This window comes from Equus quagga, chromosome 1 (genome assembly GCF_021613505.1).
Source record: "Equus quagga isolate Etosha38 chromosome 1, UCLA_HA_Equagga_1.0, whole genome shotgun sequence".
Lineage (NCBI taxonomy): Eukaryota > Metazoa > Chordata > Mammalia > Perissodactyla > Equidae > Equus > Equus quagga.
In genome coordinates, this window is record NC_060267.1 from 35,841,620 (window position 1) to 35,859,775 (window position 18,156).

Consider the following 18,156-nt stretch of genomic DNA (forward strand, 5'->3'; position numbering starts at 1 on the left):
TAAAGGTCACTTTGAAAGTTCTTCATAACTACAACATTTTTAATTAGCACAGTTTTTAAATGTTTCAACTTTTCTAATATTATTGAAATTTTTCTGTAAATTCAAATTATATTTCATAATAGAATAATAAATTTATTTTTAAGCATCTGTAGCTGAAATATTATTTTTGTTTTTAGTTTTCAACGTTATGGTAAGTTTTGCTTATAAAGACTAGTAGAAATAAGTTTCTACTCTGGTGAAATGTAGCATAAGGATTAGAAGAGAGTCTAGTCTTATTTATTACTCTATGTTGTCTGTTTTTATATTTCTTGAAATCTGTGTTTATACTTCCATTTATAGTTTATGCCAGGACCTGATAAACTTGTTCGTGCCTCTAAATAACAATATAATGAATGAGGTCTCTGTATATGGGAAGCAATGTGTGGAGAACTATAGAGATTGGCATGTTCTATATCAGAAACTGATGGCAAAGAAGATTTATAGAAAAGAGAAGAAAAATATTTTAAAAATTTGAAAGACTATATGTTTAGCACAAATAAATTTTCTATTTAAAAGACTTCTAAATATTATATATGACAGACTTGGTTATAAAATTTACATGAAATGTTCACAGGGTAAACACAAAGCTGACTCTTAGTAGCCAAAGGGAAGATGCTCACAACATGTAAGAGAGAATAAGAAAGAATACACCATATGATGTGAATAATAATTGAAATTCATAGATCAGAATAATGAAAATGATACTTTTTTCTTTAATAAAATGACGTGCTAAGCGTGTGTAATTCTATATTTATAGATTACACAGAAGTGTTGGTTGGTTCATTCATTTGAATCAAAACTTGACCATTCATGCTGTCTATGTTGATTTCCCATATTGGACAGGTAACATTCTATTGTGAAAAAATCTTTGATAGACAGTAGAATTTACTTCCTAATTTTGATTACCCTTCTCACAACAACCTTAATTACAAAAGAAACCAAACAAGTACATGTAAATGTCCTGAACAAATAGTCTTATTAGAAAAATTTAAGCATGTCACTTCTAGAAAATTAGTATAATCCTTGGACATGAAGGATTGCCAATTTGTATTTTATTCTGTAATACCTCATATTCATTGTTCCCTTACAAAGATGCATCCTCTTAAATATTTTCAATCATTTTAAAAATGTATTCTGCTATGCTTAAAATTTAACATGAGGGAGTGAATATTACAAACAAGTACTTAGGAAAACAATTAATGCAAGTTATAAGTTAAATGCATGTCATGCTCCAGAATTTTAAAAGTCCATATTCAGAATGGTTAGCTTTGTAGAATTTTTTAGAGAATAATTACACAGCTTCCCTTATCACTTTACTTTGCTCTGTCTGTCTTCTTTGCTTAATCTGTTTTATATGCTGGTCTTCCAAAATTGGATGGAATGCAAGATTCAGGTCTGTCCTCCTCCTCTGCCACTCTCGCGGCCCCCGCACACACACACTCTATATTTTCTTCTTTTTGCTTGGAAAGACAATTCTATTCTTGAGCTGCTGTATATTATAGTGCAAAGACAAAGTAGTGTAACCAAAGATATTTAACTACTTTATGACTCAGTTTCCTCTTTTATAAAACAAGGATAATAGAAATACTGACTTGGAGCATTGTGGAAGAAGTCAATGAGAAATAATCACAATTACTGTTTAACTCTCTACTTGTATTTAAAAGATTACACTGCCTTAGTTATTTTCACAGAAGTCCTGCATTTTCTGATCATCTACTATTTCTTTTTTAAAATCCTGCAATCAACCCAACTTATTTCTTAAATTGAATTTCATATTTTCCACCAAATTGGCCTATCTTTCTAATTTTTATATTTCTCTTATTAGCAGTATTATTCTCTAAATTGTACAGTAAGTAATCTCTTTATCTTTGAATTATCTCACCCATTTGTTCCCCTTTTCTGGTTCCCACCCTCAACCTTCTATCAGTTACTAATTTCTGAGTATTTTTCTTCCTAAAATAGGATTTTGATTATATTACTGTGTGGCTCACAAGCCATCACCAATTCTTTTCTGCCTTCATTATCAATTTCAAGTTTTGGTTTAACCATTTAAAATTGGTAAGATTTAACCAGAATCACTGTCATCTCATCCTTTTTATCTTTGTCTGCATTTACTTCTCCTAGAATCTGCTGCTTTAATCAAACCGTTCTACTCACTATCCAGTAGCATTCTATACATTTCTTTAATTAGCTAATGTAATTTCCCCTGTTTGGAATCTTCTGTTCTTTGTGTCTATTGACATGTGATCCATCCTTCATTACTCTGTTGAATTCTTGTAATTTATGAGAAGCATTCTCTGATTATTTTAGCAAGACATCATCTCTCTATTGTCTGTTTCCCACAGTACTCATATTTATAAAAAGTCATTTACCTTAATATATTCTTTCTTGATTTCTTTTTTTTTTTTTTTTTGAGGAAGATTACCTCTGAGCTAACTGCTGCCAATCCTCCTCTTTTTGCTGAGGAAGACTGGCCCTGAGCTAACATCTGTGCTCATCTTCCTCTACACTATATGTGGGATGCCTACCACAGCATGGCTTGTCAAGTGGTGCCATGTCTGCACCTGGGATCTGAACTGGCGAACCCTGGGCCGCTGAAGCAGAACATGCGCACTTAACTGCTGCCCCACGGGGCCAGCCCCTCTTGATTTCTTAATTATGTTGCTATCTACAGGCACATGGTAGTCTTTCAATAAATGTTTTTCCGTTAAAATAAGTGAATGGATGAGTGGGTATATGTCTTCTATGTCCATCTAAACTGTGCTTCCTTAAAGGTAAACTAGAAAAGTCTTCATATTTAAGTTGGCTGTTTCCTCTATAACACAAAGATAAATTTCCTAGCACAAAATATACACTCATTCAATTCATTCTTTTATTCATAGAAAAATACATTGAGTGCCAAGTATGTGCTAGGAATTGTGTTGTCATCCAATTAATTGTATCTCATTCAACATAGAGGATTAGACTATTTGGAGAAAAAATATAGGGCAATTTGGAAAGACCTTTATCACGTTGTTTTGTCTTTAGCATTAATCTTGGAAAAATCAGGTGAAATGGTCAAAAATAGACCTGTACTTACTAACATCTTATTAAGTGCGAGACATGCTACATGTCAGGAAGAATTCAAGAAGTTAAAAAAAATGTTCTTGCTTACAAGTGCTGGTGTTCTAATTTTAGACACTATACACTAATAAGAAAAAGAAGAAGATTAAACCGTTTACTAAATGTCACAGGTTATACTGATGTTCAGTTCAATTTTTTCATGTGGGCCATTAACAAGAGTTGATGATGTAGTTGGAGGTGGGGCAAAGTCCCTTCAACTATGATGGTAAGGGAAGGCTTTGAAGAACTGGGATTTGAGTTTTTTCTTCACAGATATTTATTTCTTGCAGTTTTTTTATATGTAACTGCAAACCTTATAAAAAAAGATGTTATCATTTCAAAAGATTAACCAGTAGAAGGCACTGCTTCCTAGGACTTTATCTCTGAATTAGCCAAAGGTTAAAATATTTAGAGAAAGAAAGAAACTTTAGAGAGAAACTGTTATATAAGGAAAGCAATTCCTATTCTGAGTCTTCCATTTTATGTTTGTTCCGTATAGGAATTCCTTTGACTTTGTACATGTTGTCATTTTCCAGAGTAATTACAGCAAAGAACATATCCTAAGCAGACAGAGTTAAGTTTAAAGCAGTAAGTAGGTGATTGCTCAGTAATAGGTCTGTTGGTAATTAATTATGTAACATTTTTATATAAAGTTACTTCACTTTTATGTTCTTTTACTTACACATTTTAAAAAGTAAGAGTTTTTCACAAGTACTTTAAAAAACCTTATTAAACAGGGTTTACCAATTCCTTGACATTGGAATTAATAAAAAAGAAGGGAGCTGTTACCACTGAGCTGGATTTCCTTTTTTCTGACAATATTAAGACATTTTCTAAGCATGCTTGTCCTGTATGACTAGATATTACAACTACCCATACTTAGAGAATAGTCAGAGAGTTGCTGGTTGTAGTTAGCAGCTTTCATTTAGCAGATATTTATTGAAAGACTACTATTTTCAGAAAGGATTGTAAGTACTGGGTAAGTAGCTATGAACAAACATAACGTCTGCCCTCTTGGATCTTATAGTAGGAGAGACGGATAATAAAGAAGTAAATATAAAACACGTCAGGTGATGATAAGTGCTGTGAACAAAGCAGAGAGGAGTAAGAGAGGGAGGAGGTGCTGGTTTAGGGGGATTCACCAAGATGGCTTCACTGAGCAATGATGTTGGAGCAGAAAACTAAATGAAGTGAGGGAACAGACAAGTGTATATCTGGGGTGGGAGGCTTTCAGACTGAGAAAATACCAACTGTGAATTATGTTTAAGGAAGTAGCAAATTAGTTTCCTGTTGCTCGTATAACAAATTACCACCAGTGGAGTGGCGTAAACAATACAGATGTATTCACTTAGAGTTCTGGAGGTCAGAAGTCTTACAAACAAGATATTGGAAAGATTCATTCCTTCTAGAGGCTCTAGGGGAAAACCTGTTTCATTCCCTTTTCTAGCTTCTAGAGGAGCACCTACATTCCTTGGCTCACGGCCCCCTCATTCATTTTCAAAGCCAAACATATACTATCTTTCAGTCTCTCTGTCTGATTCTGATGCTCCTGCTTCTCCTTCTTATAAAGATATTTGTGATTACTTTGGGCCCATCCAGAATATCCGGAATAATCCTCTCATCTCAAGATCCTTAATCGTATCTGCAAAGTCCCTTTTTCCTTGTAGGGTAATATATTCACAGATTTGGGGAATTAGGATTTAGACATGTTGGATGAGAAACATTATTCTGACTACCAAGAATGGTTTGCAACCTTGACTGTGCATTAGAATCACCTGGGAGCTTTAAAATTTCTGACACCCCATCTGCACTTGAGAACCAATAACAATTGAATGTCTGGCAGTGGGACCCAGGCAGCAGTATTTGTTAAACCTCTTCATGTAATTCCAATGTGCAACCAAGTTTGAAAACCACTGGTTTAGTTTTATGTTGTAGTCTCACATCCCTTACCCGACTCCTACGTGTGCTCTACATGTCTGAATACAGCTGGGTGCATCCTACTTGCAGAATGATTATAAGGCACACAGAGAGCCCTTCGCCAATAACAAAGGACTCCAGTAGTGTTAAAATTATTTCACATGTGGACTAGAGTAGTGTGATTGTTTAGATTGCTACAGGGTTAGGTAAAGGAAAAGTGTAAAAAGCAAGCTGTCTCTTACAAGGGAGGCCATTCCTTATTCACTTCATGCATGTAACTCAGCAGCTCTAAGAGTGTTATAGACTAGAGATGGAATTTGGTCCATATCGTTCGATCTTCCCTTTTCCTAAGTAAACTTGAAACTTAAATTTATATTGCACTTTTAAAATATCTTTGCTTCTGTCATTACTTCCTATGTGAAATTCCCTCTCCATTTATCCTGAGGTTTCCATTTGTCCTTCTTTTCCCTCGAAATCCAACTGGTTAACCATTCTCTGAAGCATTCCAGTATCTGCTGGCCCTCATGAATCCCTTAGGTGCCTAGCTTTAATGTCATTTGGCCCTTAACCTGAACTGCCTTTAATTATTATTTCTCCTTCTATTTAAAATTTTCTCAACCAGTTCATAAGCTTTTTAAAGCAGAGACTGTTACATTTTTTTTTATCCCCATTAGATAACTGTCTTACACATAGTAAGTGATCAGTAAATGGTGGTTGATGGTTTGAAGACTCTTTTTTCGCCCTGGAATTAAACATTAGTTCTTTCAAGAAGATTTTCTGGTCCACAAACAAAACTGAGTTAAAGACTGCTATTACGTCATCATAGCTCCACAAGGTAGTTTACACTAGATTGTATGTGTCTGTTTCATGTCAGTTTCTTTGAAGTCTGAATTTTGTGCATTGGTAAGTCTAACACCTACCACAGGAGTGACAAATCATCCCTGAATAAATACATAAGTGCATACCCCAGGCTAGATCCTCAAATTGTTCCAAGGTATCCTTGCACTGCAACACAACCCTGCAGTATAAGCTGCAGGAATTGGAACCCTGGATAGACAATATACGGAAATTTGCAGTGCCTTCTTAATGCTTTTTTTGAAATTAATGATACTTTCCTCTGTCCAAAATGAAACCCTTTGGTAGATGAACAAAAATTCAAGAATCTAATGTTATTGGTGATTTTATCAATATTTTTAGAAGTACTATGAGTTAGACTAAACATGAATAATGCAACCAACAGATTGAAAGCTCTCTGTATAATTTAAGTATTTCACTTTTTTCTGACTTAGTAGCCTATTACTGAACTATAACCATAGTCATTTTTATTATAATAACTTTAAAAATCTTTAAAAAATCTTAAACCTCAATTGTATAAAAATACTCTCATATCCAACACGTTAAGACCATTCCATAAGCCTCTGACAATGGAATTGAAATAAACATGAAATATGTGAGATTTTAGGATCAATTGCCTTCTGGTATCAAGGCGACTCATGTTCAGTGCTTTAGACCTTATACTTTTTGCTCTATAGAATGATATGCATAAAGAATGTTTATCCAGTTGTATATAAAGATATTTTAGATATTGAAATGACTAGATTTTGAGAAGAATAGTGATATCTTAACTATCTACCTTATGTCTACTTTTGGACTTTCAATTCTTATAATCATTATTAATAATGATGTTAATAAAATAGAAATCAGCAAAAAGGTCATTCCTTCTGAAAGTCAGGGGAATTGTACTAACTTAGCAAAGGCCAGCTGATCTAACCTTCTGCTTTGATAACCCAGAGACTGTCTCTTGCCGATAGCCTGGAATTTTCAGACAGTGAGAGACTGTTTGTACATGAGACTGGGGTAGACACCAGAGTACCAATTTATTAATTCCAGCAAGAATTATAATGCTGTCAGAGACCATAAATACTATGGCTTATATAATAAATGCATAATCTCCTTGTAGTCAAGCTACATGTGAAACCAAGAAATAATAGAAGTCCCTTTATTGATTTACTCTGATAGATCACTTCAGAAAGACCTTAAATATTTTTTCTGTTCAGTCATCCAATTCTCTATATAGGAATCAGAAGTTTGCTTGGAAAGCATAGAGGCAGAACAGTAGGAGTTAAACATCTGTAGTGTATAGAGTTATTATATATAGTTTAATATATCAATTTGGTGATAGATATGGTGTTGCCAGTGAGACTGACTATTCTAACTCTGTTAACTCTAGCCCCTTACTCCCTTTCTCCATACTTCGAGTAGACTTGGAGTAGACTTTGGCAATGAGATCAGAAATAGTTAAAGATGCCTTAAATGTGATGGCCCAGTCCACTGTCCTTTAGACAGGGCTTCCATGGTAGCCACCACCATCTCCTCCTTTGTCTCTCTTTTTCAGCTATCAACACCCCTACGATTAACATTTCTTCTTTAACACTTGCTAATACATTTGATCAGTTTATTATCAAGTATGTCTGGCCAGGGAGCAATTCTCTACCGGGGGACTTAGTAGTTCATGTTGATTTTACAGTTTAACTCTTAGAAGGCAATCTGCTTTTCTCATTTTGGAGTTTTTGGTTTTTGTTTTTTGAGGGGGAGTGAGTCACACTGTCAAATTTGTAAAACAAACAACAGCTACTGTGTATTGAGTGTCTACTCTGTGCTAAATGCTCAAGTCATTTTTCATATGGTACGCAGTTCATCTCAAAAAGCATACAAGTAGATACTACATCTCACTTTAAAGATGAATAAATTGATAGAGACATTAAGGGAATCTCACAGCTAGTAAGTAGTAGAATCAGTATTTCAATCCATGTGTGTCTGATTTCACAGCCTTATTTTTTTCTACTGTGCTATTATTTCTTAATAGAATATCTTCAGTACTCGAATACACTTTTATTTTGAAACTTCTAACACTAAGAATAGGATTATACAACAATGATTAGAGGCTTCTCTTTTGGTAGTGCGTTTTAAATGTAAAATTCAGTGATATATATATGAAGCAAGTGGCGTGGCAGTTCTTTAATACTTTCCTGCCACCTAGTCCCACTAGTCTAGGATAAGTATGAATGATTCTGTAAACACTGCTTGTTTGTTGAACAAAAATCATAACTTTTTCAAGGTCAGATCAAGTTGTAATTACAAGAGTCTTTTTATTAAAAATTTTAACTCTATATTGCTTCTGTGTAAAACTTTTAATGAGAAGGAACTCTCTAACTAAAAATATTTACCACATATTTTTAAACTCTGATAATATTCTCAGACTTGAGTACAAAAAAATGTTTAAGTTTTGTTCAGTATTCTAAGTGTATTGTTACCTAGACATTAGCTCATCAAAACAAAACATCCTATTTGATTTTTTTCTTTTGCTTAGGTATTCTAAGGACTAAGTAAGTCTGAGAATCCACATCCAAATCTTTCATAGAATTATGGAAATAAAATTGAAATATTTTTATATTCTTACCTTTTTTTACTACTTTGAAAATTTGATAATTAGAACTAAATGCCAAAATTGGGTTATTTGGGGAGGTGAGGGAAGAAAAATTGTCAAATGTTTCAAGATTAACCATGATTGCAAAATTTATTCAGTTCTTAAGAAGCTTTAAGCAAATATCAAACTTTTTGTCATGTGGTCTGATGTTTGCTTATAACTGATATTTTACATTCACAGTAATTTTAGTTTTAATAAAATGCAAATTTGTTGTAATGGCCATCATTCATTTATTTTTATTTTTGGATGAAAGAAATTTTAGTTATTTCCTTCCTTTAACTGCCAACAGTATTTGCTATTCATAGATGTTCTGTCTTCAATAAGGTCTATCAAAGTGTAAAACTAGATGGGTATTTTTCTTTCCTTCAAAATGGAATGGTTTTTCATTATGCACTGTTCTTAGGTGAATTCTCCTGTTTAAGAAGCCAGAATACAAGAGAGCGCTATATTAGTGTATTATTCTCACAACAAACAAGCACTGTTCTGTTGCTACCTGCTTGGCCATTGTTTCTGATTGTGTGTGCTTTGCAGTGGTATTTGGATGGTTTCCTGCTCTCTGCCAGCACAAAAAGGCATTTCTGTTACAATGGCCCCTAACCACACAATGACGGCATTAAGGATTTATGTGGAGGTTTCATTATTTTCTCCTCTTTTGTTCCTTCCAGGATGTCTTCCAAGCGACCAGCCTCTCCGTATGGGGAAGCAGATGGAGAGGTAGCCATGGTGACAAGCAGACAGAAAGTGGAAGAAGAGGAGAGTGACGGGCTCCCAGCCTTTCACCTTCCCTTGCATGTGAGTTTTCCCAACAAGCCTCACTCTGAGGAATTTCAGCCAGTTTCTCTGCTGACGCAAGAGACTTGTGGCCATAGGACTCCCACTTCTCAGCACAATACAATGGTAGGTTTCTCATGGTCTATTGTGTCTACACTCACTTTTTGACCAGTCTCCTCCTCTAATAGTTTGGCTTCAGTCCTTTGCTTTATAACTATCATCTACTTAATAGCCATACATAAGATTCACTCCTGACATCTTAGAATTCTTTATAAGTAAATTGATTCCAGTAGGGAGTATAAGATATGCTATTTTCCTTTTTTTTGGTTTCTGTTTTGTTTTCAAGAATTCTACTTTTGAGATACTTACAATTTAATTACAGGAAAAATATGTAAATAGAAGAATAATGTTAAAGTAACACATTTTAAGTTAGCGTGAAAGTTAGATGTCATAATATGTCTAATAAAAGGTTTTTTTCAGATAGAGTTACAACATTGTTTGAACATTTCTACGTTTTTCAATTTTTTGCTTTACCCACTGGGAATATTGTAGAAGAGTATATTTCATAAAGACTATAGTTTTCTAATGTGACTACATTAATTTCTAACTCAGTCCCATTCACACTGTTGTTTTGATAATTCAGTAATTCCCTGTTGCATCCTATTCTAGAATTTGCAACTCAGGATAATTTATCTGGCCCCTCATCCTGGGGGCTGGATCACTGCAGAAGATTAGGAAACTGTGGTTTCACGGATGAGAAGCATAGAATCTTTGGCTGAAGCTTAAATAGCAGACACACACAGACACAAGGCTTTTAGGTCCTTCCTAGGAATTTGAATATGTAGAGTAGGCATGCTGGCAAGGTAGCAGGGCACTTAGCTGCCCGTAAAGCCACACTCGTCTTCTCAACGTGGCTGCCTGGGTAGATGTCATGTTTTTGTGACCTCGCCTCCTCGTCTACTTCAAGGATGCCAGTGCCACTAATTTGAACCAGATTACACCAATAAACATGTTTCATCACACATTCTCTTACTTTTAAAGACAGCTCTGATTCTATTAAATCTTTTCTTTTTTTTTTTTTGCTTTCTCTGGAAAATTATTACGTATCATAAATGTACTTGGTACTGAGATATGCCCACCTATTCATGGTATTGTATCACCATATGTGGAATTAAATCAACAAGAAGAATCAACTATCTTCTGATAGCTGTGAAATGGATACTATTCTTTGATATTCACGTTAGATTTAAATAATCTCATTCAACATTTTAAGCCTTATAGGTCAAAATTTCTGTGGCTATTTTACTGTGTGCCAAGATTTTCCCACCAAGAATAATGTTATAGCTAACACGTATCTAGCACTTATACAGAAATGGTGTTTTAAGCACTTAATATATTTACTCATTTACACCTTCACAATAATTCAGTGAGACATTATTATTAATCCCATTTTATGGATGAGGAAACTGAGGCACAGAGCAGTTAAATAACTTGCTTCAGATAACGGTTAATAAATGGGAGAACCAAGGTTTACCCAGGCAGTCCGACTTTGAAGTCCATGCTTATAAATGTTATAAGCTCTTCACAAGAGCACACGCATATTTTATTTTCTGATTATTTCTTATTTGGCAAGTTAAATCATGGTTCCGTAATTCCTCCCTTCTCCCTCTTCTATGAGTTCATGTTAGTTGTGTGCAATGAGACAGCTTTTTGGTCTCCTCTCAAAAAAGGTTAAACTAGGAAAAGAAAGAGGAAAAAATGGTAGTGCACAGTTCAACAGGGTAAGGAAGTCAGACTCCCCATTTGACACTGCATCGCTGCCAATGCCTTTTCCCTCTCAGTATTTTGACCGTGGCCTCCTCTGGGGAGTACTCTATTGAGAGTACTTCTTGGTTTGCTTTTCCTGTGATAATACTATAAACGTAAACACACAGATTTGAAGGAGTGAATATAAATAGTTATGACTAGAAGAATACCACAAAGATAAAGAGGAGGTTATTTTAAGTATACTCAAGGATGGGTATAAGAAAATAAATTACATACCGTAGCTGGCATGAAGGGATGCTGTGATGCAGCATGTTGGTGAAAATGAAACTGTTCAGTTTGTAATGGAGAATTCAGTTCAACTAAATGAAAACTATGAACTGCCTACTTTGTACCAAGATTTTTGGGGGGGGCACCATGGAAATAGATTTGAATAAGACACAACTTCTTTCCTCAAGCACCTTCTTCTAGAGAGGAAGTTCTTAACCAGAGTCTGTGGATCTCCTGAAAAGCAATGGAGGATTTTCTATATGCACACATGGGAGTAGGACTGTGGTTTTCATCAGATTCTCGAATAGATCTGTAACCCAAAAAGGTTAAGCTACGCTGTTCTAGAAGTTAGTACAGTTTGGATACAAATGATTTAATTTAGTTTTAGTGATATCAGCACTAATTCTTTCTCTTACCATGTGGCTAATTGGTTTCTAAATTTGTGTCTGCCTCAGTTGTTTCTTGATTCCACCAGCTTTTAATCTCTTGAGTAAACAGTTGGAAGAGTCTATTATATGATCTGAAATTTCCAGTGTCTCCTCTTTTCAGTCTTTCTTTCAACTTCCACTAGACTTGTTTCCCTGAGAAATGAGTTGAATTATTTACTCCACTTTGGAAACTAATGTGTGCTCTTGTTGCTTACGGGATTTAGTCTGAAACTCTTTATCTTAGCATAAAACTCTATATAGTCTAGCAGCAAACTATGGCTTTAGTCTCCTCTCCTGCCACATCCTGCTGTGAACCCCATGCTACAGTCATGCCAAGCTTTTCAAACATGTTCATGAACATACCAGGTGACCTCAAATGATACAGCTTTATTCTTTCTATCTGGAAAACTCTCTTTTCATATTTACCTTTCTGATGAATTCTGTTTCTCCCACAAGACTGAGTTCAAAACTTGCTGCTTCTTACATGCGTTCACTCACTTCCTCAGGCAGAGTGGTTACTGCATTATTCTTTTATCCATGAAACTTGTTCGTATCTTTTCTCATGACCTATATTATAAGTGATGTGTTTACATGTCTGCCTTTCTATGCACTGTATTTCTTCTTGAAGGTACAGTCATATGTATTTTTGTATTTCTGATACCTAGCATATAATAGATATGCAGTTTATGATTATTGATTAAATGGCAGAGTTTATATGGATGATTAATATACGTTTTGCACAAAGTTGTTAATATGCTATTCATGGTGAATATGCTGATTTTCTAGAAATTTTAGAACTAATGTAGAATCTACTAATGTAGTATATTCATAAAGCAGAAAGTATGTCATAATGGCCATGATATATTCAGCTGTTAAGGTGATTAAGATATATTTTATCCATTTACCAAAATAATGGAATGTATCTATAGAATTATTATTCAACACAAAGACATATTTTTTTCTTGATTCTAGGCCATTGTCATATTCACATAACAGGTCCTTTTATTTCAGTAGGAAAATATGTTGCCTTTTTTTTCCCTATTCAATATCTTTGAAAACAGAATGTTTCACCGTCTTTATATCCTAGAGTTCAATTTTAAAAAAAAACAGATTTCCAGATTTAATTGCCAATTTATGTGTGACATTCATAGTCCGTTCTTAAATCAAAAAAGAGATGCTGAAGAGGTCCACATTTTGTATTGCCGACATAGTTTAGAGACAGAGTAAAACTGATGAGTAATCCCTGTAATGCTGGCTTGGAGTGATAGAGAGATGCTTTCAGTATAAAATGTAAGTTGAAAAATATTTCCTAAGATAAAAGTTCTGTATACTTCATGGCTAATGCCATATAAAGATTTTGAGGAATTAGGGCCTTTTCTTCATATTCAGGGCATGCAAGTGTTAAGGTTTGGAATTGGGTCAGACAAAGATGTAATTCTTCCTTTCTGAAGTTGTCTTTATTACCTTAATATTTTGAAGAAATAAGCTAAGTGTCTAAGAGCAACTCCCAAGTAGCTGTAACTGGCATGAATACTACAAGTCCATCTGTTCTTGGAAGGTTTTACTCTATTCAGAGTGCATAGAGATGAACTGTCTTAAGAAGATTATATACATATATTTATAAAATGCTATCAGATTTCTAATCAATATAAGATTGAGACATAGAGAATTATAAGTATGAAAAAGATTGATTCTGTTGGTTCCTTCTCTGAGGTTCTCATAGTCTTGCCAAGAAATTAATAGCAAAATTTGATTCCCATATAATCTCCAGAAAGGTAAAAGGCATGGCTAGCAAGTCTGATTCTGACATGAGTGGAAAGGCAGTCCTTTTTTGAAGGTCAGATCTACTCTTCTTGCCTCCTCTACCCCTTTTTAACATGGGTTTGGAGGCTGGAGGCTGTCACTTCAGAGTTTCAGAGATAAGCAGGAAGCACTATAATTTCTGGCTCATTTTTAAAAATAGTTCTGATATAGATGGATTTATTTCATGATGCAAAGAATGATCCAGAACATGTCCTCCTGTCGATCAATGTGATTATTTTTGAGGACGAGAAGTGAATAGAGTAAGTCTGAAGAGAAATCAAGTAGCAGCATCAGAGGCAGCTGGGGGCCTCTGTGGTGGCCATTTTGGCACTCATTTCCTCTCTGGTTGCATACTACTTCTGTTGGTTAGATTGTTGTTCTAGTGTCAAATGTGATGTGAAATGAAAGTCTTGACCACCTGTGGTTGTTGAATAATCAGTTGTCTTTTTTCTCCCCCACAAAAGGTATACTCTTATCTCAGCCAAACTCTCTTTTGACTGCTTAAGCTCCTCTTGAGTTGTGTGAACAATTTTGTGTAGCTATAGAATGGCTGCCTCCCAAGACTGATTTTAAAAATATATAATTATTCCTTTTAGCAGGACAATATTTTTATTAAAAAAATAATTTGAGTTGCTCACTCTACAGATAGCTGAATTTCATATGAAAGAAATATTTTGTCTGTCTGTAATTTTTTAACATTTAAAGGTGCATTGGATTTGGAAATATGATGTTATAATACATTTTAGTGTCTCATTTATTGTTATATTGATAACATTTTCCTGGAACTGTTAAAGAACTCTAGGTATGTAGTGTATTGTGTTTAATAATTGGATGTATCTTAATATAAATGTGTTTCAACATTGCAGAAGCACCAGTTCTCATAAGGCAACATTGGTGTGTGTCACTTTCTTCCTGAAGTCCATCAAAATTAGACAAAGCTGTCTTTTTAAGTAGATCTTCTATAGGAGTTGGGCATAAGCTGAGACCCAAGTATAATATTATAGCAAGGTTCCAACATATGAAATCTAACCTTAAACACTAAAAGAATTCTTTCAATGCACACAGCAGAGAGAGGCTTTTACTTGCTCAGGCTCACTGTCAACTCCTGAAATTCTTTATTTATCTAAAATAATTTTAATATAGCAATTTAATAATTGCTATATTATAGCTGTCTTGAAATACCCTTTATATAAATTTTGCTTGCAATATAACAGTCGTTAATAATGTATTTTTGATGTGTGACTAGGATAACGTTATGTGTGAAGTACTGTTCTGAAAATTTAAGAAGGAAAAGAGAAAAGTGTGTGTTATTTAAAAATAAGTCACAGAATAGGACCTTAAATTATGGTATGGTAAAGATTTCTATTTTTATATGGTAGTTTTTATAAGCTTTTAAATTTCTGGTGACCTCTGTACATCAAACTTAGCATAAGTTATTGTGATGGCATAATACATACTGTTGTTAACACTAGTGTGGTTATTGTGCCAGGTCTAATAATGAGAATTTCATTGTTTGGGGAGAGCAGTCTCCTACACTCTAGACAAAAGTGTAATTACTTCTGAACGATGTGGAATGTGCTCAGTTTAATAGCATGGAGAATAGATTCAGAAAGATTCAGATAAAGTAAGCTTGGAAGCCATATGTGCAGTGTGGCAGTATAAAATTATGATAGTAGGCAGTATAATTCTACACACACATACCCGATTTCACACAGTTTATCTATAAACTGTTGTTTCTGTATGAGATAGGCTTGCTTATCTTAATAAGGCCAATTCAATTGAAACAAGGTGAAAATGGTGACAAGTTTGTATTTGTTTTTTACGGTAAATTGATGTTTATCATACAATGAAATTGCATTGTTACAAACATTATTCTGTAAATGTTCTCAGAAAATACCACATGAAGCTGTTTATCTAGATATAATCCCAGGCTTCTGTTTGAATGTAAGTGGTTCAGTTTTTATACTTGCATTGTTTCTGAAAACTACTCCCAGGACTAGCAAGAATGAGGACATGTGAAAAACAATCAGTTGGGGTCCATCAAAGCCACTGGATGAGTTGTGCAGGAGATCATTTTATCCTGTCACCATACACTTCCATTCCATGTGATTGGGGGAGGGTCTAATATCAAGTGAAGATCCTTGATTCATATAATGTCCGCAGTATTTAAAGTGCTACTGTTGAGTTTAAAGGTAACTGAGCCTTGAGAAGTTAATGAATGTGCTCTCATATGAAAAAAAAAAAAAACCATGTGGGAGTTGCAAGATAGTTCGGGACACTTAATGAGTGTCTACTGTTAGCATCCCCACACAGTGCTGTGCAGTGAGAGAGTAAGAACTTCTAATGCTGTAGTAATGGGGGCAAATGTGTTTGCTTAAGAAGATTGGCCTAAGCAACAGTTGCACACCACAAGCTAGCCACACTGGCAGCCCGCCTTGCCCATCAGGGAGCTAGCAGCAGTCACATGCTGCTGGGCCACACAGCCGGCCACACCTAGGGCCTGCCATGCCTACTAGCGAGCCCACAGCAGTTGCAGGCTGCCAGGCCTCACACCAGCCACACCAGGGGCCTAATCCACCCACCAGTGTGCCCAAGACAGGTGTGCACCACTGGGCTACATAGCCAGCCTGTGCTGGGGGCCTGCCCTGTCCACCAGCAAGCCAGCAGTGGTTGCACACTGCCAGGCTTCACAACCAGCCACGTGGGGGGCCTGTCCTGCCCACCAGTGAGCCTGCAGCAGTTGTGAGCCTCTGGGCCTTGCAGCTAGCCACACCAGGGGCCTACCCTGCCCAATAGTGCACCTGCAGCAATTGTAGCCCCATCATAACAGAATGGCACATGCAGCCCACATGGGGGACACCCTTGGAACATCTGTATCTGATGATCAGAGGGGAGCACATGGTGGGCCACGCAAAACATCTCCTGCATAAGGCCACTATCCAAGATTGGGAGAGGTAGCTGATCTACCTTATACATCCAAACAAACACAGAGAATTAGGCTAACTGAGGAGACAGAGGAATATGTTTCAAATGAAAGGACAAGACAAATCCACAAAAAAGATCTACAGAGATAAGCAATCTATGTGATAAAGAGTACAAAGTGTTAGTCATAAGGATGCTCACTGAACTCAGGAGAAGAATAGATGAACTCAGTGAGAACTTCACCAAAGAGTTAGAAAGTATAAAAAAGAACCAATCAGAGCTGAGGAATGCAAAAACTGAAATGCGAAATTTACTAGAGGAAATCAGTAGCAGATTAGAAGACACGGAAGAATGGATAAGAGATCTGGATGACAGAGTAGAGGAAATCACCCAAGCTTAAGAGAAAAAAGAATTTCAAACAATTAGGACAGTTTAAGAGACCTCAGGGACAACACTAAGTGTACTGAAATTTGCGTTACAGGTGTGCCACAAGGAGAAGAGAGAGAGAAAGGGGCAGAGAATTTATCTGGAGAAATAATAGCTAAAAGCCTCACTAACCTGAGGCAGGAAACAGACACCCAGGTCCTATAAGGACAGAGAGTCCCAAACAAGATAAACCTAAAGAAACCCACACCAAGACATGTTACAATTAAAAGGTCAAGATTTAAAGATAAAGAGAGTATCTTAAAAGCAGTAAGAGAAAAACAAGTTATGTACAAAGGAACTCCCATAAGACTATCATCTGACTTTTCAGCAAAAACCTTACAGGCTAGAAGGGAGTGGCATGATGTATTTAAAATGCTTAAAGGAAAAAACCTAGCACCAAGATTATACTATTTGTCAAGGTTATCATTCAGAATCAAGGAGAGACAAAGAGTTTCCCAGACAAGCAAAAGCTAAGGAGTTTATCACCATTAAACCAGCCTTCCAAGAAATGTTAAAGGGACTTCTTTTAGCAAAAAAGAAAACCTAGAAATACAAATAAGAAAATCATCAAAGAAAACTATACCACTGGTAAAGGCAAATATGTAGTAAATGGAGTGGATCAACCACGTATAAAGCCAGTATGAAGGTTTAAAGACAAAAATACTAAAATCCTATATATCTACAATAGCAGGTTAAGGGATACAGAAATTAAAAGAGGCAAAATATGATAACAAAAAAATAAAATGGGGGAGGGAATAAAAACGTAGGCCTTTTAAAATGCATTCAAACTTAAGAGACCATCAACTTAATGTAGACTGCTGTATACATACGTTGTTATATATGAACCTCATGTAACCACAAACCAAAAACCTATAATAAATACACAAAAAAATAAAGAGAAGTGAATTCAAACATAACACTAAAGAAAGTCATCAAATCACAAGGAAAGGCAGCAAGAGAAGAAGATAACAGAAAAGAACTACGAAAACATCCAGAAAGCGTGTAATCAAATGGCAGTAAGTACATTACCATCAATAATTACTTTAAATGTAAATGGACTAAATGTTCCAATCAAAAGGCATAGGGTGGCTGAATGGATGAAAAACAAGACCCATATTTTTGCTGCCTACAAGAGACACACTTCACATGTAAATATATTCATATACTGAAAGTGAAGGGATGGAAAAAGATACTTCATGCAAATGGAAATGAAAAGAAAGCTGGGGT

The 18,156-nt window shown here is 35.4% G+C and overlaps 1 protein-coding gene across 12 annotated transcripts in view; it reads left to right on the top strand.

Moving 5' to 3' along the window:
* Positions 1–18,156, top strand: part of SOX5 (SRY-box transcription factor 5) — a 952,037-nt gene that overhangs the window by 604,101 nt on the left and 329,780 nt on the right. For 10 of the 12 annotated variants that reach the window (XM_046641348.1, XM_046641339.1, XM_046641321.1 and 7 more), the window contains one exon: positions 9,211–9,442. In XM_046641348.1, the coding sequence (XP_046497304.1) occupies positions 9,212–9,442 (231 nt within the window). In that variant the 5' untranslated portion in view covers position 9,211. The remainder of the gene's footprint in view (positions 1–9,210; positions 9,443–18,156) is intronic. The other 2 variants (XM_046641375.1, XM_046641383.1) reach the window with 1 other exon arrangement.